At 41.6% G+C, this 19507-nt stretch overlaps 1 protein-coding gene across 19 annotated transcripts in view; it reads right to left on the bottom strand.

Moving 5' to 3' along the window:
- The window catches only part of SKAP1 (src kinase associated phosphoprotein 1), a 302157-nt gene that overhangs the window by 33632 nt on the left and 249018 nt on the right, over nt 1–19507 (bottom strand). For 7 of the 19 annotated variants that reach the window (XM_017950524.3, XM_021928958.2, XM_031657585.1 and 4 more), the window contains exons 7-10: nt 18662–18786; nt 16329–16392; nt 13982–14176; nt 3962–4012 (exon numbers count right to left, since the gene is read on the bottom strand). In XM_017950524.3, the coding sequence (XP_017806013.1) occupies nt 3962–4012; nt 13982–14176; nt 16329–16392; nt 18662–18786 (435 nt within the window). Of the gene's footprint in view, nt 1–2888; nt 3068–3961; nt 4013–7112; nt 8070–13981; nt 14177–16328; nt 16393–18661; nt 18787–19507 lie in introns of those variants that run through there. The other 12 variants (XR_002518069.2, XR_002518068.2, XR_002518067.2 and 9 more) reach the window with 5 other exon arrangements.

Below are 19507 nucleotides of genomic sequence, written 5' to 3'. Positions count from 1 at the left end.
CAATAAGGCCTGGCATTAAGTACAACCTCTTAAGGTATGGAAAAGAGAAACAAAACGTGAAGATGGATAAAGCCAGTCCTACGAGAGGATGGGATGGTGGGATGGTGAGACTTGGACAAAAAACGCCAAAGTAGTGACCCTTTGGAAGTGACTTAAAATGTTCTTTAAGCCAGGTCAGAAAGGTCCAACATGTTCAGTCCATTCAAGTAAACTCTGATAATTTTCTTTCTTTTTTTTTTTTTGAGACAGGGTCTTGCTCTGTCACCCAGGCTGAAGTGCAGTGGCACAATCATAGCTCACTGCAGCCTCGAACTCCTGGGCTCAAACTATCTTCCCCCTGCAGCCTCCTGAGTAGCTGGGACTACAGGTGCATGCCACCACACCCAGCTAATCTTTTTAATTTTTTGAAAACACAGGATCTCGCTTTGTTGCCCAGGTTGATCTCAAACTCCCGGGCTCAAGAAATTCTCCCATCTTAGCCTCCCAAAGTGCTGGAATTACAGATGTGAGTTACTGCGCCCAGCCTTGATAGTTTATAAACTATTTTGGAAGGAAGCTATGAAAATATTTGCCAAGCCCTCACTGACTGTGGCACCAGAGGAGGAAGAGCAATTCGATAATATCATTTACTTATTTCATAGTGCTTTAATCTTGAGTTTTGAAATTACTGTGATCCTAGTGTTATAAGTATGATTTGGAAGTGGAGTACACTCAGATTCTGATTTTCATGTCATTTACTCTTTTCATTGGGCCAAAATTTTAGCTGGTTGATAATCAGCTCATGTTTGGTCTTGGAAAACAGGCTTCAAAGGATAAGAGCTGCAAACACCTCTGTGGTTTCCCTTTGTTTCTTTCATGTAGTAGTTCACTCTATTGGTAAGCCTAAAGTGAGAAGAGGGCCTCAAAGATGGAGTGGTATAAGCAACCATTTTTTGGCCCTCCTGAAAGTAATCGTTTGCTTATAAGACCACAACAGTGTGATCTGTGTCTACTTTTGGCTTAGTGTGCCCACAATTTCAGAGTTGGGGTTGGGGGCAGACTGAGGGAGGTAGGGTGGGAGGGGTCTGTTTCAGGTTTTCCTTGGTCAAGGATTTTATGTATCTAAGGATAATTTGTGCCTCCAGGGTTGCTTTTTATTTGACATAGCACACGCAAACAAATGGCCGTAATTTTTATAAAAACGAACACAGAGGAAGTTTCATTTTTGGTTACCTGGAGGTTACCTTTTCATGATAAGGAAAGGTGATAAACTCATTACCTAAGACCCTTAGTGTTAGACTATTGGGCTGATGGGTTGGAATTTAGTGAAACTCTGAGGTGTTGAAGAGTCACTCATTAAAATAACCCTGTTACTAACAGTTATGCTGTAAACTGAGCTCTTTATAGATTGAGCAATCAATACTACAAGGCTGTGATAGATTTTCTAGGTAACAGAATGAAATAAAAGAAATTACATCTTACAGGGTCATTAACACTCAATAAGGATGAACTCAATCCCTTCCCCCACTATTCTGATAAGATCTAGTTGGGCCTTAAGAATGTTAGCAATTCCATCAGGGAAAAAAGCACAGCATTCAAGGAACAGGATCCATCGAGGCTGGAGAAAAGTACTTGGATTTTAAAAGTAACTCTGCTAGCCATAGCATCTTTTGGGAAAAAACGAAGAAGGGAAAGGTCAGCTTGCTTAAATTTTTTTTTTTCTCCCCAAAAGCATGTTAACACCTGAGAAAAGGCTGGTCACGGTGGCTCATGCCTGTAATCCCAGCACTTTGGGAGGCCAAGACGGTCGGATCGCCTGAGGTCAGGAGTTCCAGACCAGCCCGGCCAGTATGGTGAAACCCCGTCTCTACTAAAAGTACAAAAATTAGCCAGGCGTGGTGGCACGTGCTTGTAATCCCAGCTACTCGGGAAGTAGAGGCAGAAGAATCACTTGAACCCGGGAGGCAGAGGTTGCAGTGAGCAGAAATAGCGCCACTGCACTCCAGCCTGGGCAACAGAACGAGACTCTGTCTCAAAAAACAAACAAACAAACAAAAAAACACGCACCTGAGAAAAACTAAGTAGCCCAAACTTGTGTAGCTTGTCTACGACATAGGAATTCACACTGTCCTAGAGCTCCCTGCCTTTTAAATGCCTTCACTGGGGCTGCCTGCCCTTCCCCCAGACCTCTATCTTTTATTGTTACAAAACTAAATGATGACATTTGGATTTATATATATTTCACCATTTCTATAGTGCCTTTGGAGATAAGGCACTATATAAAATCAATCGATAAATAAGTAAACAAATAATAAAAATTCCTGCCTCAGATTCTGCAGAGAGAGCAAAAAGTCCTCCTGTTTTTTAATCACTAAATCACCAATCATAACTGGTGGGAAGTGTAAACCATAGAAGCATATTCAGAGCTTGCTATACTTTAACAACACTTGTTTTGGAGGCAGGAAGCATGAGGAACAAAAGGGTTTTTTTTTTTTTTTTTTTTAAACCTATTTGAATTATAGTTGTAGGAACAGTTAAGAAATAAGGCTCCTTTCACCTCCCAGATATAACCTTAGAGAAAGAGGTGGAAGGAGGAAATGAGATGAGGGAGGAATCTGAAACTGGATTCTAGACTGTGCTAAAAGACCGATGCTTCCTGAACGGAGTTTAATATGAAATTGGCCATAGGAAGCTTACAGTTACTCCACCCAAGCTGTCCACATGAAGCATTTCTTTTCTGCACTGGTGATAGAAGTTGGTTGAGAAAAGATATATGTGGAACATGGGTGGGTCAGAACAGATTTTCATTTGGAATTCTGTACAGTAAGTAGAAAACAGAAGGAAACAGGTTTCAGAATGGACCTAATCACATGTGTTCATTATCATGAGGTACTTGCAGCTACACTCACATACTTCCATACCCGCCTCTCCTGCTTTCTTTCTCTCCTGCTTTGGCACATGACTTCTGAGGCTGCATCTTCGTTGTCTCTTCTCTTCCCTGGGAGAAGCTGGACTCTTAGGAAGTTGAGTCCTGAACCTTTTAAGTATTCACTTTCTGTAGAGAATGAACCTAGAAATGGGGGTTTTGCTGGATGGGTAAGGAAGAGAAGAAAAAGCATAAGGAAAGGAGAGAGGAGAATGGGAAAAGACAGGGCCAGATAACGGAGAAGGAGCAGGGAGGGAAAGAGGGCAAGAATTCCTAGGATTAAGATTTTCATAGACTCCCTAAGAAAAATATCAGCCAGTATCTAAATCAGTCATGATTAGGGCTCTGCTGATGGAACGAATGTCCTTGAGGTGGCCCTTGCAATGTGCAGCATTCCTTTACTGACAACCATGGACTAGGTCCTTGGTCCACTTAAGGAGGCTTCAGAGGGGCACCTGACCTTTGAAAGGATGGGCTCACTAACAGCCTGAAGCATGGTTAACAGTCTGGGATGAATAAGATGTAATTTTATATTCAACAAACCTGTTACATATTCATTTCCAAATGTGCCTGGAATCAAACCAGGCCATCAGAAGTCAGCATCACCAAGCAATTCTATCTTTCACCCCGTGTTCACTTTTCAGATCTGACACATTTCCATTTCCCTCTGAACTTGCAATCTCTGGGCCCCTCAGAGAGGAGACATTTCCATTCTTTCCGTTCTCAATCCTCTGATCTCTTAGAGATGAGGCAATTCTATTTTCACTGTACTGATTTAAGAAATACTGATAGGAAAAAATAAATATCTGGTTTGGCTTCCCACCCTCTCTAGGATAAATCTTGGTTGTTCTGGGAACATTAATTAAAGTGAATGGATGGCTGCTTTTAAAGTTTAGGTATTTCCCAGTCACTTTATTTGGGGCTTTGGGGTTCACACACAGATACCCTCTTAATTATTGAGTCCGGTAATTTTTATAGTCTCAGAGAAAGGTGCTTTCTCTAATCAGAACCCCATAATGTCCTACCCAGTGCCTGTGCATTTAGAAGCTCTTATACCTCCTTTTCGTCGAGTGCCACTCTCATCCTCTTCTAGATCATGCTCTTCATCTGGGGGGATAAATGATCAGTATTAGCAATTAGTGGTTCACAGTCTCATTTTTTTTTTTTTTTGAGATAGAGTCTTGCTCTGTTGCCCAGGCTGGAGTGCAGTGGAACGATTTTGGCTCACTGCAAATTCCACGTTCAGGGTTCAAGGGATTCTCCTGCTTCAGCCCCCTGAGGAGCTAGGAGTACAGGTGCCTGCCATTATGCCAGGCTAATTTTTGTATTTTTAGTAGAGATGGGGTTGTGCTATGTTGGCCAGGCTGGTCTAGAACTCCTGGCCTCAGGTGATCTGCCCTCCTTGGCCTCCCAAAGTATTGGGATTACAGGTGTCAGCTACTGCATCCAGCCAGTCTCACGTTCTTTATATGGAGAGGTTCCCTTTCTCTGAGCTCATCATATTCTCTTTTTTAAGGAAAGTTTAATTACTGTGTTCTTTTTTTTTTTTCTTTTTTGTGAGACAGAGTTTCACTCTTTGTTGCCCAGGCTGGAGTGCAATGGCGCAATCTCAGCTCACTGCAACCTCCGCCTTCTGGGTTCAAGCGATTCTCCTGCCTCAGCCTCCCGAGTAGCTGGGATTACAGGCTCACACCATCATGCCCAACTAATTTTGTATCTTTAGTAGAGATAGGGTTTCTCCATGTTGGTCATGCTGGTCTCGAACTCCTGACCTCAGATGATCTGCCCGCCTTGGCCTCCCAAAGTGCTGGGATTACAGGCGTGAGCCACCGCGCCTGGCAATTACTGTGTTCTTTTTTTTTTTTTTTTTTTTTTTGAGACAGAGTCTCGCTCTGTCGCCCAGGCTGGAGTGCAGTGGTGCAATCTCTGCTCTCTGCAAGCTCCGCCCCCCGGGTTCACACCATTCTCCTGCCTCAGCCTTCCGATTAGCTGGGACACCTAGCTAATTTTCTGTATTTTTAGTACAGACGGGATTTCACCGTGTTAGCCAGGATGGTCTCGATCTCCTGATCTTGTGATCTGCCCACCTCGGCCTCCCAAAGTGCTGGGATTACAGGCGTGAGGCACCGCACCCGGCCTACTGTGTTCTTAAAAAAAAAATAGTATTAATTTGTCACCTTCAAACTGGCCCTCTCCTTCCCTTCCCTTTCATTTATTCATAAGCATGTTGAAGTGCTTATTACATGCAAGACACCGCACTAGGAACTGGGGACAAGCAATAAACAAGACTGTCAGAGTTCCTGCCATTGTGGAGCTTCCAGTCCATTGGATTATTCAGATGTCTATCACCAGAATCCTAATCCTTTTCCTCAAACTCCATTTCTCCTTCTCTCTGGAATTCTCTTCAAAATTATTATCTCTATGAAAGCATTCTCTCCGGTTTTAAGCACTCCAGAGTTAGGATGTTAGAGTGTGTGCGTGTGTGTGTGTCTGAACAACCCTCTGTGACTGGCTGGGTGCGATGGCTCATGCCTGTAATCCCAACACTTTGGGAGGCCAAGGCGGGCGGATCATGAGGTCAGGAGTTGAGACCAGCCTGGCCAATATGGTGAAACCCTGTCTCTACTAAAAATACAAAAATTAGCCGGGTGCGGTGGCGGGCGCCTGTAATCCCGGCTACTCAGGAGGCTGAGGCAGGAGAATTGGTTGAACCCAGGAGGCAGAGGTTGCAGTGAGCCGAGATTTTGCCATTGCACTCCAGCCTCAGTGACAGAACAAGACTCTGTCCCTGGGAAAAAACAAAAAACCCTCTTTGATTACTTAGTCCTTAATCCTTAATGTATCCATCTTTGTTTAGCTGTAATGGAGGCTGGTCATGTACATAATTTTATGTTCCTAGTACTTGGGGCTTGTAGTTCTATTTTTACTGTTTTTATTCAGCCTGCCTTGTTCATTAGAGTATAAGCTCCTGAGGGTAGCTGGAATGGTCTTTTAATTAATTGCCGTAGATTCACAATGGGTTCTAAGTCAATGCCAGTGTCCAGTCAAATGTTTATACGGTCAAAGTCATAACATAATTGGCCTACGTTTCTTAATCCCATTAACCGATTTCATCTCATAACATTACCTGATAAAATAGGAATTGGGCCTTTATAAAGTAAATATGTGTACCAGAATCATATTTAGCTATTTTATACATGGGACAAAGTGAAGAAAAATACACTTGCTATTCTTTTCACTACCACCATGCTCTTTTCCCACTCTCTCACTCACACATATATACACACATGTGCACAGTAGATAGGGTATAATAAGCAATATTTTGAGGGCTCAATACTCAGCTCCTCCTGGCTACATTTACTTTCTTTTCTCCTGAGTCTTTTTTTTTTTTTTTTTTTTTTTGAGACGGAGTCTCGCTCTGCTGCCCAGGCTGGAGTGCAGTGGCCGGATCTCAGCTCACTGCAAGCTCCGCCTCCCGGGTTTACGCCATTCTCCTGCCTCAGCCTCCCGAGTAGCTGGGACTACAGGCGCCCGCCACCTCGCCCGGCTAGTTTTTTGTATTTTTTAGTAGAGACGGGGTTTCACCGTGTTAGCCAGGATGGTCTCGATCTCCTGACCTCGTGATCTGCCGCCTCGGCCTCCCAAAGTGCTGGGATTACAGGCTTGAGCCACCGTGCCTGGCCCTTCTCCTGAGTCTTAACGACATTTGCTTGTCTTGCTTCTCCATAGTTTTGCCACTAAATGAATCTTTGACATTTCTCTTTCTCTTTTTAAATGTAATGTTTATAGGGCAATATGAGTTCCAGTGTGTCAAACTGGGGAAGTAAGCTCCAAGCTCATAGGTAAAAAGGAGCAGCATAAAAATATGTTAGAATACTATAAAGCATTAAAGGAGTAATTGATTTCAAGTAAGAAAGAGACTGATACGGCCAGTTGTGGTGGCTCACGCCTGCAATCCCAGCACTCTGGTAGGCTGAGATGGGAGGATCGCTTGAGCCCAAGAGTTAGAGACCAGCGTAGACAACAGAGCAAAACCCTGTCTCTATAAAAAATAAAAATAAAAATTAGCTAGGCACAGTGGTGCACACCTGTAGTTCCAGCTACTTGGGAGACTGAGGCAGGAGGATTGCCTGAGCTCAGGTGTTTGAGGCTGATTGCACCACTGCAGTCCAGCCTGGGCCTGGGCAACAGAGTGAGACTTTGTCTCTTAAAAAAAAAAAAAGACTGATACTCTGGGAAATAAAATATATATATATTTTCCCTACAATGTAGTAGGAGAAGGAGCACTTTGACTCAACAGTTCTTATAGCCATGTATGATCTAGCAGCAGAGAATGTTCTACTTGCCACCTGTAGTGCTCCCTCAACCCTACCATGAGGAATAAAACAACCTAAGCTAATTGAGGGGTGAAATCAAATATAAGAAACAGATCATGCTGAAATAAACCACATTAAATATTCTTTGCACATTGTCTTCTCATTACTCGTCCACTTCCTTCCTTTCTTGGCTATGATGCGTTTCCTTTGACATGGGACTAATTTTAGGATTGGAAACATTAGAGGAAAAGTTGGTACATCCTCAGTTTTAGAGATACCTAATAATTTGGACAGAGAGCAGCTCTTTTGTTGATATCAAACAACTCCATCACAAAGACCAATAATTTGCTGTGCTTAGGCACTTTTGCAGAGAGGGTTTATTCTACCGCTGCTGTCTGTGCGCAGCTGTCTCTTCCTCCCAATTCTAATCAATGTAAATTGGGTCAGATCTCCACTGTGAATTACAAATTGGATCCGAAGTTGGAGGGTCACAGTGCTGCTACTCCACCTCCTTCCCACCGCCATTAGATGGGAAGCTTCACCAAAGATCTTTTCTAAATAAATCAGACTTTATTGTAAAACTCGGCTACTGACGAGACATAACCTCATTAGCATTGATTTTAAAATAAATTATTGAAAGTGGCCTGCCTGCTCTTTGCATTTGTAAAATAGGAGAATGTAAATGTATTTGCAATGATAAAAATGAAAACTAAAACTTGATTCCTTTATTCTTTCGGGCAACAGCACTTAATCTAGTCATAATACAAAGATGGAACAATAGAAATGTGTTCTATGCAGTTCAGTTCCAGACCAGATACTCTTGATTTCCACCGCACTTTTGGAATCAACTAGAAAGAAAAAAAAACATTGGCTATAGAGCTTTTATGTCATTCACCGCCATTACTAAGCTCTACGATGATGGATGTAAACGGGGAAGCTCCAATCCCCACATCTGTTTTATCTAACACTGTCCTTCCCAGGTGGCTGAAAGTAGGCTCAAATCAAGAAGACTTCCCATTGATGGGCTTGGTGCTATGCTTCTGGGGTCTTTGGAAGATTGGGTAGGGGGCACTATTGCATAGTGAAGGAAAGCACCATTCACAGCTGGTTGTGAAAATTACACCCCTAGACACATCCCTAGGTTCAGAGGGCACAATACAAACAGGCATACAAGTTATCTCAGATCTTTCCATGAGACTGAACAGGTGTCTTTCCAACTCCAGAGTCAAAGACAACTATTATATGGCAACAGAAAAAAAGTCTTGTTGCTCACAAAAAGGGGTGGGTTAAGTAGCTAAAGTTTTCATTTTTATTAATCTGTAATGTGACACTTTAATTTTAAGAGACTATTTTGAAAAAATATTTTTTAGGCTAAAGAGCTTGTTGAATTTCTTTATAAGAATATTATTAGGCATTTCAGCATTATATCTACTGAAATATATCTTCATTTAAGAGTGAATTAAAATTTATATGCTAGCTCAACTTTAAACAGTAATGGATTATAATGGTCCTTGCTCCTAACAGGGCATATGGGACCCCAACCTAACATAGGTTTTAAACAAATTAACCTCTAAAGATTACTGTCCACTTATCACATTAAATGCTCTATTTGATCCCCAAATATCTCATCTCAATTGGGAAAACAGTTGAAGAAGATTCTGTTAACTGTGCGAACATGTAAGAGAACCACAGGGCATCACAAATGAGCATCAGTATCCGGAGAGTCGATTTCAATCAACATTCTTGGCACAATGTCAGGGACACTAATGAGAGGTTGAGAGGAATAGGACACTGAATCCACCTCAGAGGGACAGAGAGGAGCCAGCAGCTTCTCATGACACCTGGCTCTTTTTTGAAGTGCTGCTCTGACATTCCTCTGACATCGGCTACACTGATATCAGAAAGAATAACATTAGGAAAAAATTACTAAATCAGAAAGAGGAGAAATCACTTACTTCCCCAAACAAAGAAAGTGACAAAAGCTTCAAAAAATGCCAACTGTGTCAATGCGCAACCAGATATCAAGGTGCTCTGGTGACAGATGCAACAGAAATACAGATAGACTCAAGGTGCAAAGGGGACATGCAGAAAACTAGAAATAAACTGCTCCCCGGCATGCACAGGTATGTTATAAATCCACGGATGTATAGCGCCTCGTCAGACTACATGGAAAATACAAGCAAGATGCTAATAACACATTTAATTCTCTGTTGTGTATTTGGTTATCTTAACTGTTACCTCAAAATATTTGCATCATATTTCAGTGATATGGGCTTGATATATAAGATATTAAACTCAATTTGTGCTATCTGCAACACTTGAAATGCACTGAATTTAACTTCACAAATAATACCTAAGCATCTACTAATTGGGGAGAAAGACCTGAATACAAATCACTGGTGAGGGCTAAAACAAAGCTTAATTCCAGTTGAGTATCTGGGAAGGTGTCACTGAGGAGACATATTTGAGCAGAATGTGTACGATTTCACAGGCTGAAATCAGGGGGATGGTCTAGATAGAAGAAACAACATGATTCTAGTTTTGGTGCTGACCAAGCAGCACTGTGTGACTTGGGCTCAGTGGGCATGGGAGTAAGAGAGAGAAAAGGCCAGAAGTTCAGAGGAGGCCTGATGATGGTGTTGACTCTTCCCTGATGCTCTTTCTTCATAAACTTTGTATTTTTGGTCTCCATTTTGTTTCATTTCCTTAGACTTCTTATCTTCACTGTTCCCCCTTCCTGTGGGTCTGAACAACAGTACAGGGGGAAAAATAATTCCACAGAATGTTTGTTTCCATTTGACTCAAAATTTTAAAAACTCAGTTATACGCTTTATTTTAAAGCAATCTGGTTTCTAGGTCTATAACAACACCCTGGGGCAGTGTGGGCAGCATTGGAATGTGCACAGAAATTCCCAAAGAGGGCTCTTCATCTCTCTTTCCATTTGCTCTTCTGAAATCTCTCTAGAGAACACAGCCGGATTCTGTTGCCATTGCAGCTGCTACAAGGCCCCAGTTACAGCACTTCAATGGTCTCAGACGTCTTGCTGGATCCCAGCCTTGAGACTCCAGACAAAGAGAAACCTGATAAAAGTTGTCCTTTTATGGAATCTTGAATCATGGAGCTGGGCCTATGCTGGCCTGTAAAATAACTTCGGGGGTGGTGGTGGTGGTGAGAGAGGGCTCAGAAAAGCCTCCCATTTTCTACATATTGCTTTAGCATTTCTTTGTGGTGGTTCCCTGCAGTTTAATCTACTGCAAATGAGATCCTAAAAAAATCAAGGGCCCACAAATGCTCAACACGGATATTCAGAAATCCCACCAGATACCAACCTTGAAACCATATTTTCCAGGACTAACGTTTTTGTGGCCTGGCTGAAAACCTTGAGTGCTCTGGTTTTCCCTCATAGGGAGAAGAGTGCTAGCCATGTAGCAAATGCTAATTATCCCATGATTAATGTGATGGAGTGAGTTTAATGTGATGACCCATACATTATTTTGATTACAAAAAAACATTTTTTATTGACTTGGTATGCGTTACATACACTTTTCTCCCTATTAGGAAGCCCATCTAAATTATACTCTGGAAGGAAGGTCTCACTTACATGGCTTTCCCTATAGAGACAGTGAGGGCTTGTGTGGGACCCATCCCAAAAGGGAGGATTAGCAGAACCGTCAATGTTAAATATCCTCCACAAAGCACTTTTACCTGTTATAATGAAACAAATGTTAGAGGCCCACGTCATTTGACTCTTGAGGGGTATGCAATGTTAGCACAATCCAACGGTACTGTAGGCTGTCCCTCCACCCAGCACCTGGCCTTGCAGTAAAAATGGGCCTGAGCAGAAGGTGCACTTCACATTCCATCTGCTCAGGATTTTCAATTTCACCTGCTCCATACACATAGCTGGAAATAACCAACGGGACTGTCTTGGGTCTGGTTCGAGAGGGTGGGGACCTAACCATCCCCAGTTCTTCAAGGAGGTAACACTTCCTGTTTAAACACCATCACATTAATAACAGCTAGCATTTACTGAGTACTCACTGTATGCCATTGTTTGCCAGGGCTCTGTGCTAAGAACTTTACACATGTCAGTTTTAGACTCCTCACCACATCCCTCTGAGACAGCTACTATTGTTTTCCCTGTTTTACAGGTAATATAATCAGACAGAGAGAGGGCAAGTAACTTGCTCAAGGTCTCACAGTTAGCAGGTGGCAGAGCAAATCCATCCTGATTTAGGGTCAGTATCTGTGCCTAGGATACCATTGCTGTCTCATGTGCCGCTGCTTGGTAGGTGGTCTTATGAGAGGGCAGCAGAAGGGAGACAGTGTTAGGCCCCCTCACATTCCCTTCTCAATTTCTCCAGGTGTGGCACTACGCAAAATTCAAATAGCAAGTTCAGAAGCAACAGCTGAGTGGAGTGGACAGGAAACTGGGTGATGGAAACTTGCGGCTGAAATATTCATATCATAATTAAATGCCAATATATCCCACCTCCAACTCTGTCTCTAGGAACTGTGATGGACAGAGGCTTATGGGAAAGAACCTGTTGCCTGGGTACAGTGTTGTCCTTTGGAAACTGGGTGCAATTTAGCTGTTGTTTCCCTAATCTGCAGAAAGATATCCTGGATTTCCTACTGTGTGGCCTTCCTCACTTCCAATGGGCAGCTGTTGTGGATAGAGGTTAAATGCACCCACAGACCAGTCTTCATGCCCTTGGGGCCACTCCAACATACCAGCTGGTGGGAATTTTGGAAAAATGCCCTGATACTCTGGGCGGTGCTGCATTGGCCAAGGGGAGGAGTTTAGGAGGCAGGAGAAAGATGGTCATTAGGAAGCCAATCATACCTTCACTGCCCACTCCTGGGGTAAGGTGACAGTCCCAAACTCATCTTATTTTTTGAGTCCTCTTTTTATTCTCCTTTGCTCTGCGTCTCTGAGCATCAGCCCCCTCCTTCCTGGCTCCTTTGAAAACGAAACATGGTGCAGAAAAAGGCCCTTTCTTTCCACCCCAGAAAGTTCACTGAGGTTTTCCCAGAGCACTCTTCCACAGTTGTAACCCAAAGTGGAGTGTCACGCGGATATTTCCCCAAGCCTGGGCAGGAGTGAGCAGAATGTGAGCTTACTAAGAAGATTCTGGCCAAGTTGGGGAGTGCATCTCCTTTTAGAGAGTATTGTGAATTAGATCCATTTCTGCACCCTGCTGTTGCAATGGAGCCAACTGTGAAAGGGAAGATTCTCAGAGGAGCTGTGTTTTAATGTAGCAATTTGATTCAATTTTCCACTCTATAAAATTACCCATCACTGCTCGTTGCTTTCTAACAGACACCTTCACTCTTAATTTAACAATCCTATCGAATTCTGCCAGGGAAATTGGAAAAATTTATCACCTGTGAAATTTTATTTTCCTTTGGTTGTATCTGTTTTTGTAAAACTTCATTAACGACGATGACTTGCTGAGGAAATTATCATTTTTTTTAACGTCAGACACAAGACACAAGAAATGGCTCGACCTCAACCAAGATATCATTTGCATAATAAAACACAACAAAAAGGCTGGAGAAGTCAGGACTGGCAGAGGCTGGAAGTGCTAGAAGAAGAAGCAGGCTCTCCTTGGTGGGTGGGTGAAGTCCTCAGCAGGGCAGGGACATATGGCCACGGTCCTGCCCCTTGACTCAGGAAGCAATGATGTAGTTTCCTCCCCAGGAAGAGATGAATGTAGTGTGGTGAGGGTTGGATGCTCTTCTTAGGAAGCCTTGAAATGCAAGTTGCTTACTGATTATGCTTTCAGCAACCAGCCCTGTCTTCAGGGACCTGAGTGTTAGATTCACCTTAGTTCTTAGGTTCATCTGGGATTGAGGTTCATCTGGGTTCATCTGGGTCTAAATTGCTATAAATTTAAGCTTAACTTGAATTTCTCCGCAGAGCACTGAACTCCTGGCAAATTTCCATAGGAATGATCTTTCTGAATGGACTTGAAGATTAGTGTTCCTGTGGTCTAACTACTTCACAATTAAAAGGCTCAGGCTTTGGTTCTCCACCATCTGACCCCCACTGAGCTCTGCACCGTTCACCAGCTGCTGTTATCCCCACCAGACATGGCTATGCAGAAGCAGTGATGACTATACATTTTTTGAGATGCTAGTTTTCATGCCTTTGGAAGAAAGGAAATATATAAAGCAGACCTGCTGTAATGATGAGCAGATAAAACATGTTAGGGTTATTTTTAAGAGATGTGATTTAACTCATGGTATATCTGAACTAGGTAATAATGAGTTGTTCTCTATCAAGGTTTACTATCAAGGTTTGGTCTATCAAGGTATTACTAAAAGATTTGTTAGCATTTACATATTTCAGAGTTTTGAAATCCTTCATAATTTTGAAGCAATTTTCCTTATTCTTACAACTACACACCAAAAAGTTGAAACTAGAGAATTTTGATGACTCATCCCAAAGCTCACAATAAACCAATAAAAACCAATGTAAGTATTCTTGACTCTTTAACCTGGTGGACACATGTAATAAGTTACTTCACATGGCATGGATAGAAGACACTCTCTAATCAAATTCTTCTTGCTCCCATGGCAAGGCAGAGCCTCATTACCCGCTTCCCTACAATCTCATAAAGCTTCCCACATTATCTCCTTCAGAGGATGAAGGTTCGATTTGGCTTATTTTGGAATTTTCAAAGTTATTATTCTTCCTCCAGGTCATGAGTTTCCGAAACTAGTGGAAGATAATCAGAGGACAAAATTTCTCACCTGGCAAGACTTCATAAATATCTTCTTCTTCTTTCTCCTCTGTAGGCTCTTTTATCCCCACACTCCCAGGCAAGATAGTGGGTCTGCACTGGGAACCAGAACTTGGGGAGTCAAAACCATCAATATCATCATATGTCTCTTCTTTTTCTTCTTCCTCCTCGTCCTCTTCATATGGAATGGTTAAGGAGCTCAGATCTGCCAGGGCAAAGATGAGAATGAATCAAGAAACAGAGAAAAAGAAAATAATAAGACAGGAAAGGAAAGAGGGAGAAGGAGGAGGAGGGATGAGAGTAAAATATGTCAAAAGAAAATGAAACACCAGGTTAAATGCTATTATATCTAATGTGGGCTTTGGTGGCAGGAAATCTACAGAAAAGGCCGGAATAGCACTGCATCAGGTTTAAACTATCAGCATAAATCCTTCCTTGCAATAAAACTTGATCAGGGTGAAGCAGCCTGAAAAGTATGGGTGTGTGAATGAGAACAGGAGGCGAATGGAAGAAAATAGGCCAGAAGAGGAAAAGCCAGTGTGCTGCGCACAGCTCATCAAGTAGAAAACTGGAAGGGTGAGTGAAGGCTTGCAGTCCTCCAGGGTGCTCAGGCCATGGGAACTAAGGTGGCCTCTGTAGGGTGTTGGAGCTGTCAGAAGCTCATATCCCCAGTGATTTCACTGCAGAATTTCAGACAAATTTGTTTGCAGAGAAAAAAATGGGCAACAGTGGAAGAGAAAAAGAAATGGGGTATGGAAAAATATAGCAGTAATACAACACCAAATAGAATGGCTGAACAATGCAGTTACCGTGTCCTTTTGCAACTGCACAGTCTAGCTGACCTTAAAGTGGGTCACTGCATAGAAGGTGTTGAGCCATTACAGCACTGGGGAGCACCAGGGCAGGAGAGGGAGATTAGTTTTTTATTTTAATGGGGAACTGGGTATGTTCATTCTCTGATGTGTACTACAAAGTGCTCTCTGAAACCCTGATGAGGGCCCTCTGTAGGATGGGCGATTGCAGTCAGCCTACTCTGGGGAAGGAAAGGATGGAGAGATGTCCAACGTTCATTTCAAAATGCAATAAAACTGTTTGGCTTGATTAGGCTTTTAATAAAGATTTTGCAACAATTTTCATCTGAATTTTGGTGCCACCACATAAGAGGAAAAGATCAAAAACACATTTGTGGCTTAAACCATATGTTATTATTTTGTTTGTTTTAAAATAAAATGGAATGAATAATTTCTTCAATGTGGGATTCTGAAAGTACCACAGGGTACAGCTCAATAAAGCTGCTTTGAGTTTTATTGAGGTTTACACACTTAGGGGTATATTACACGCATAAATCCAAGGCACCTAGATGAGAGTGTACCCTGTAGTCTTGCCATCAATGTTCATGTTTGCCTAGTTCCAGTCTATTATACGTGACGCTGTTGGTAGATGCAATAGTTTGTTTTTGTGATAGCAAAGGCATAACTGAGTAAAACAGGCAATTCTTGTAATTAAAGCTCTGGTGCTTCCTTCTTTTTATCCACAATAAAATCTTATAGCAGAATAAAACACTGAGATGAAAAGGCTTGGCATTTTTAGGTTGACGTGTGTCTTTCTAGGTCTTGGGCCATGTATAAAGTCGGTGTTTCTGCCTTTCTGCAGAACAGAGGTAGGGTCCTGCCATGATGGTAGGTAAGGATTATCTAATAACAAGTGACTCACTCAAGGTTGGCTTCTTCTACCTGACAGGCCACTCCCAGATAAGGCTTCCCTGGCCACCGTTTCCGCTTTGCCTACAGGCTGGCCAGCAGAGGGTACTCTAAGAGCAGTCATTTACCATCTTCAGGCAGGACTCTTCCCACCCCAAAGCAAGGAACATCTTATTGCGGCTTGGGAAATAGCAATTTGTTTTTAATGTCCAATGTCTCTGAAGACCATCTAGATTGGTTTAGATTTCTACTTCCTCCTAAGACTAAAATAAGAAGATTTTGAACCTCAATCGCAACTAGATGACTTTAAGTTGGATATTATGAATTTCCTTTCCAGAATATACGGGGTTAGGAGACACTGAATTGGGCTGAGCTGATTTTTAGAATCTTCTTGTCTAGTGATTTTGAATATTACAGACTTGCCTGTAGGTAGGTGGATGAGCTATGATACCAGAGGTCCTCCCAAGGTTGATACCATCTTTACCTTCTCATTCACACATAGTACTATCTGTTGTTGTAATATGGGGAATGTGGTAGGAAAGGCAGAGGTGAGAAAGGGCAGAAAAAATACATACTGAAGTCTATAGATTATATTTATGCAACATAACTTCAACTGCAAATGAACTCAGGTATTATTTCTGTAACAGTGACACTTACCTTTTAACAAGAAACTTATTTGATCCACCCAGTCTCTGGCTTCTGCTGGACTAGTAGCTGTAAACTACAGAAAAATCAGTGAATTAATTTATCACTGTCACTAAAATTTCCATGAATCTTGACAGGGATGTCTAAGGGGGAGGAACCACTGAGTTTCAGAGTCAAGTTTAAAGCTCAGGATTCTCTGCCTGATTGACATACAGAAAGAAGACCAAATATTTCACTCAAACTGATTTTTTCCTTGTGCAATTTTGCGTATCCAGAGATGACAGCTTTTTGAGTCCAGACATTCATGTCCATGTGCATTCTTTCATTTGATTATCTATTCCTTCATCACGCATTTATTTGAGAAAAGTTTACAAGAAAAAAAAGCAAACCAACCCCCACACACGAAACGGGAACACTACAAAGGAGGCACATTTGGTAACAACTGGATATCAAGAGGAGACCGGGAGCACCTATTGTTGCCTAGAGTGGGTCAGAGTGGCTTGCTAAAATAATACCATTTTGGTTGGATTTTAAAGAAGAGTTGGTGGAAACTGGTGGACAGAGTTGGACATTTTAGGTAGGGAGGCCCATGTGCAAAAGAACAGGAATGAGAACATGACTTATGGGGAAGGCTGGCAGATCAGTTTGACTGGAGAACAATAACAGATGAAGTTGGAGAGTTGAGGGTCAGAGAAGAGTTGGTAAAAGGGCTCTGAGTACTAGGAGCTCAGAGTTAAAATGTAGGCAACGGGAAGCCACTATCAGCTCTAGCAAATGGAGTGGGGGATTCTTTCAATAGCTGTGAGTAGGAAGGATTGGAATAGAGAAATCTGGAGATAGAAGACCAACTGGTCCTCTGGATGAAGTGACAGGAACTTAACCATTGTGATAGCTGTGGGAATAAATAAGAAGGGAAAGAGCCGAAGGATATGGTAGAAGAAGAATCCATGGACCATGGTAATGATTTGGATTCAACAGGCCAAAGAAAAGAAGTAAATACATTCTGATTTACAAAATAGGCCCGTCAAGCATCAGCCCTTAGTAAGTTTTTTATTTTAAATGAATCAACTTGAAATAATTGTCCCTGAAAAATATTTTAATTATCTGACCATTAGGGTAAGGTAAAGATATCTGCTACACAAAGAAACTGGATTCCTGCATAATACTTATTAATAGACATTGTTATTCTTGATTTCTTAAAAACAAATTTCTATAAAAACATTTCTAGAAATACTGGTTTAGACTTGTTACATAAACTTTTATCTGGATGTATTACTATCAGAATATAATAATAAAAATAACTAGGAACATATTCAGTGCATAGATCTATTTTATATATATTCATAAAGGACTCTATAAAAAATTTTAATTCAAATTTTTAAAAATTTCTGGAAATTACATAATGAAGACCTAGGTCCTTTAACAAAATAAGAGTTAAGATACTGTAGAAATAAAAAGAAGAATGCTGAGAAAAGTCTGAAGACTAAAAGTGTTATTTAAGTGGTTAATTTACTCTTAGTATGGTGTTTTCCTTTTTCATAAGCTAAAGTTTTTCTAAATTGCTTTAATAAAATTGTAATAAGATAAACATTACCAAAGAGCAGAAAACAATACACACACACATGCAAACATACATTTTTGGTGAAAATCACTATATTTCTACAGTCAGAAATTTTTAAATTTTATTGGTCATTCAGGATGAAGATGGCAAAAATAAAATGAAACAAATTAATTTTATAATGAGGTAAAGATTCAAACTGAGCATAGTAAGGAATAAATCTTTCATGCCCCAACCAGGTCCTCTAGTCCTTCAATTATTATTATTACTAACTATTGTCACCAATACCTTAGAAATCCTTCCAGAGATATGCAAAGCATCTACATACAGGAAGATTATTTTGGATAGCAAGATGAACATGGGAAAATAATTTTTTTTTTCACTCTACAGTTAGATCTTCTTTTTTTGGGTTTTATGGGAGGAAGTGAAGAAAATCAGTTGAAAAATAAAGAGAATGGGAATTTAAACCATAAAATCAGAGACTATAAGTAAGGAATTGGATTGTGTGCTGCAACTGACAAGCATCTCACCTATGAATTGAAATTGAGAAGGCGAGGAATGAAGGATGGAAGCCAAGCAAAGTCTGTATCTAGGATGAGAGTGGCAACAGAGGGGAGGGTGTGGCATAGCAAATGTGAAGACATGTCAAGAAATAGGGTCTTAGTTGGTATGAAATGAGCAGGTAACAAAGAAAGGCTGGAACCCAGCATAGCAACCATGGCTCACATGCAACACGAAAGGAAACTGCAACACCAACAAGGATCACCATCTCCTCGGTGCGTCCTACCTCATAGCTGCGCCTATCCTGGGAGGTCAGTTCAAAGCAGGATTCTTTCTTGGAATCTCTTCGCAGGTGGGGGGCCATCCGAACACTGTAGCCCTTAATGAGGAAGGTCCCTTTGGGCTGCTTGCCTGCAAGACAGGAAAGCTCCCTGTATCCCTAGAGAGATGCAACTGCCAAGGGAAGGCATCTTCTCTGGTATGTAAAATAAAAGCACAGAAACAGCTGTTACATCCCTGAGGAACCACAATAGTCAAGGAAAGGTTATTAGAGAAGCTTAAGAAGAGGCTACTGCAACAGTAAGGCAGATACCACTGCCAAGCTAGGGAAATGCAACGTGAAAGGTTATTTTGCCAAAAGAGTACAACAGAGACAGAGAATTTATTAGAATGTTAAGAGATCTATAATAACAGAAAGAAGGAATTATTACAGCAGGGAGAGTGTGGCTGTAAATGTGAGGCTCTTGAAGGCTATTATAGAGCTGAAACATTATTATCAGGGCCAGCAGAGCTCACATTTGAGGGGAGGGACAGCAGCACAGGGGGGCATTATAAGGTCCCAGAATTGCCTCCCATGCCCTATGTAGCATTTGGGCTAAACTTCTCTCCCCCTTCCCTGCTGGTCAGGTGGGAATTTATGCTAGAGGGAGAATGATTAAAACTCAGTATTTATCCTCCTTGTAAGATGTCAACCTGAGAAGTAGCAGAATAATGTTGAGTATTATTAGATGACGAGGAAGGAGACAAAAGGAAAAGGACCCTAAGTGAAGAGAGACTATTCTGCTTGTCACTACCAAAAAAAAGTGTTAGAAACAGAAAAAGAGGAGGTGGCTCTCAAGAATTTTTTGTCCTC

This window comes from Papio anubis, chromosome 17 (assembly GCF_008728515.1).
Source record: "Papio anubis isolate 15944 chromosome 17, Panubis1.0, whole genome shotgun sequence".
In the NCBI taxonomy this organism is placed as follows: Eukaryota; Metazoa; Chordata; class Mammalia; order Primates; family Cercopithecidae; genus Papio; species Papio anubis.
This window is presented reverse-complemented; position numbering and strand designations above follow the sequence as displayed.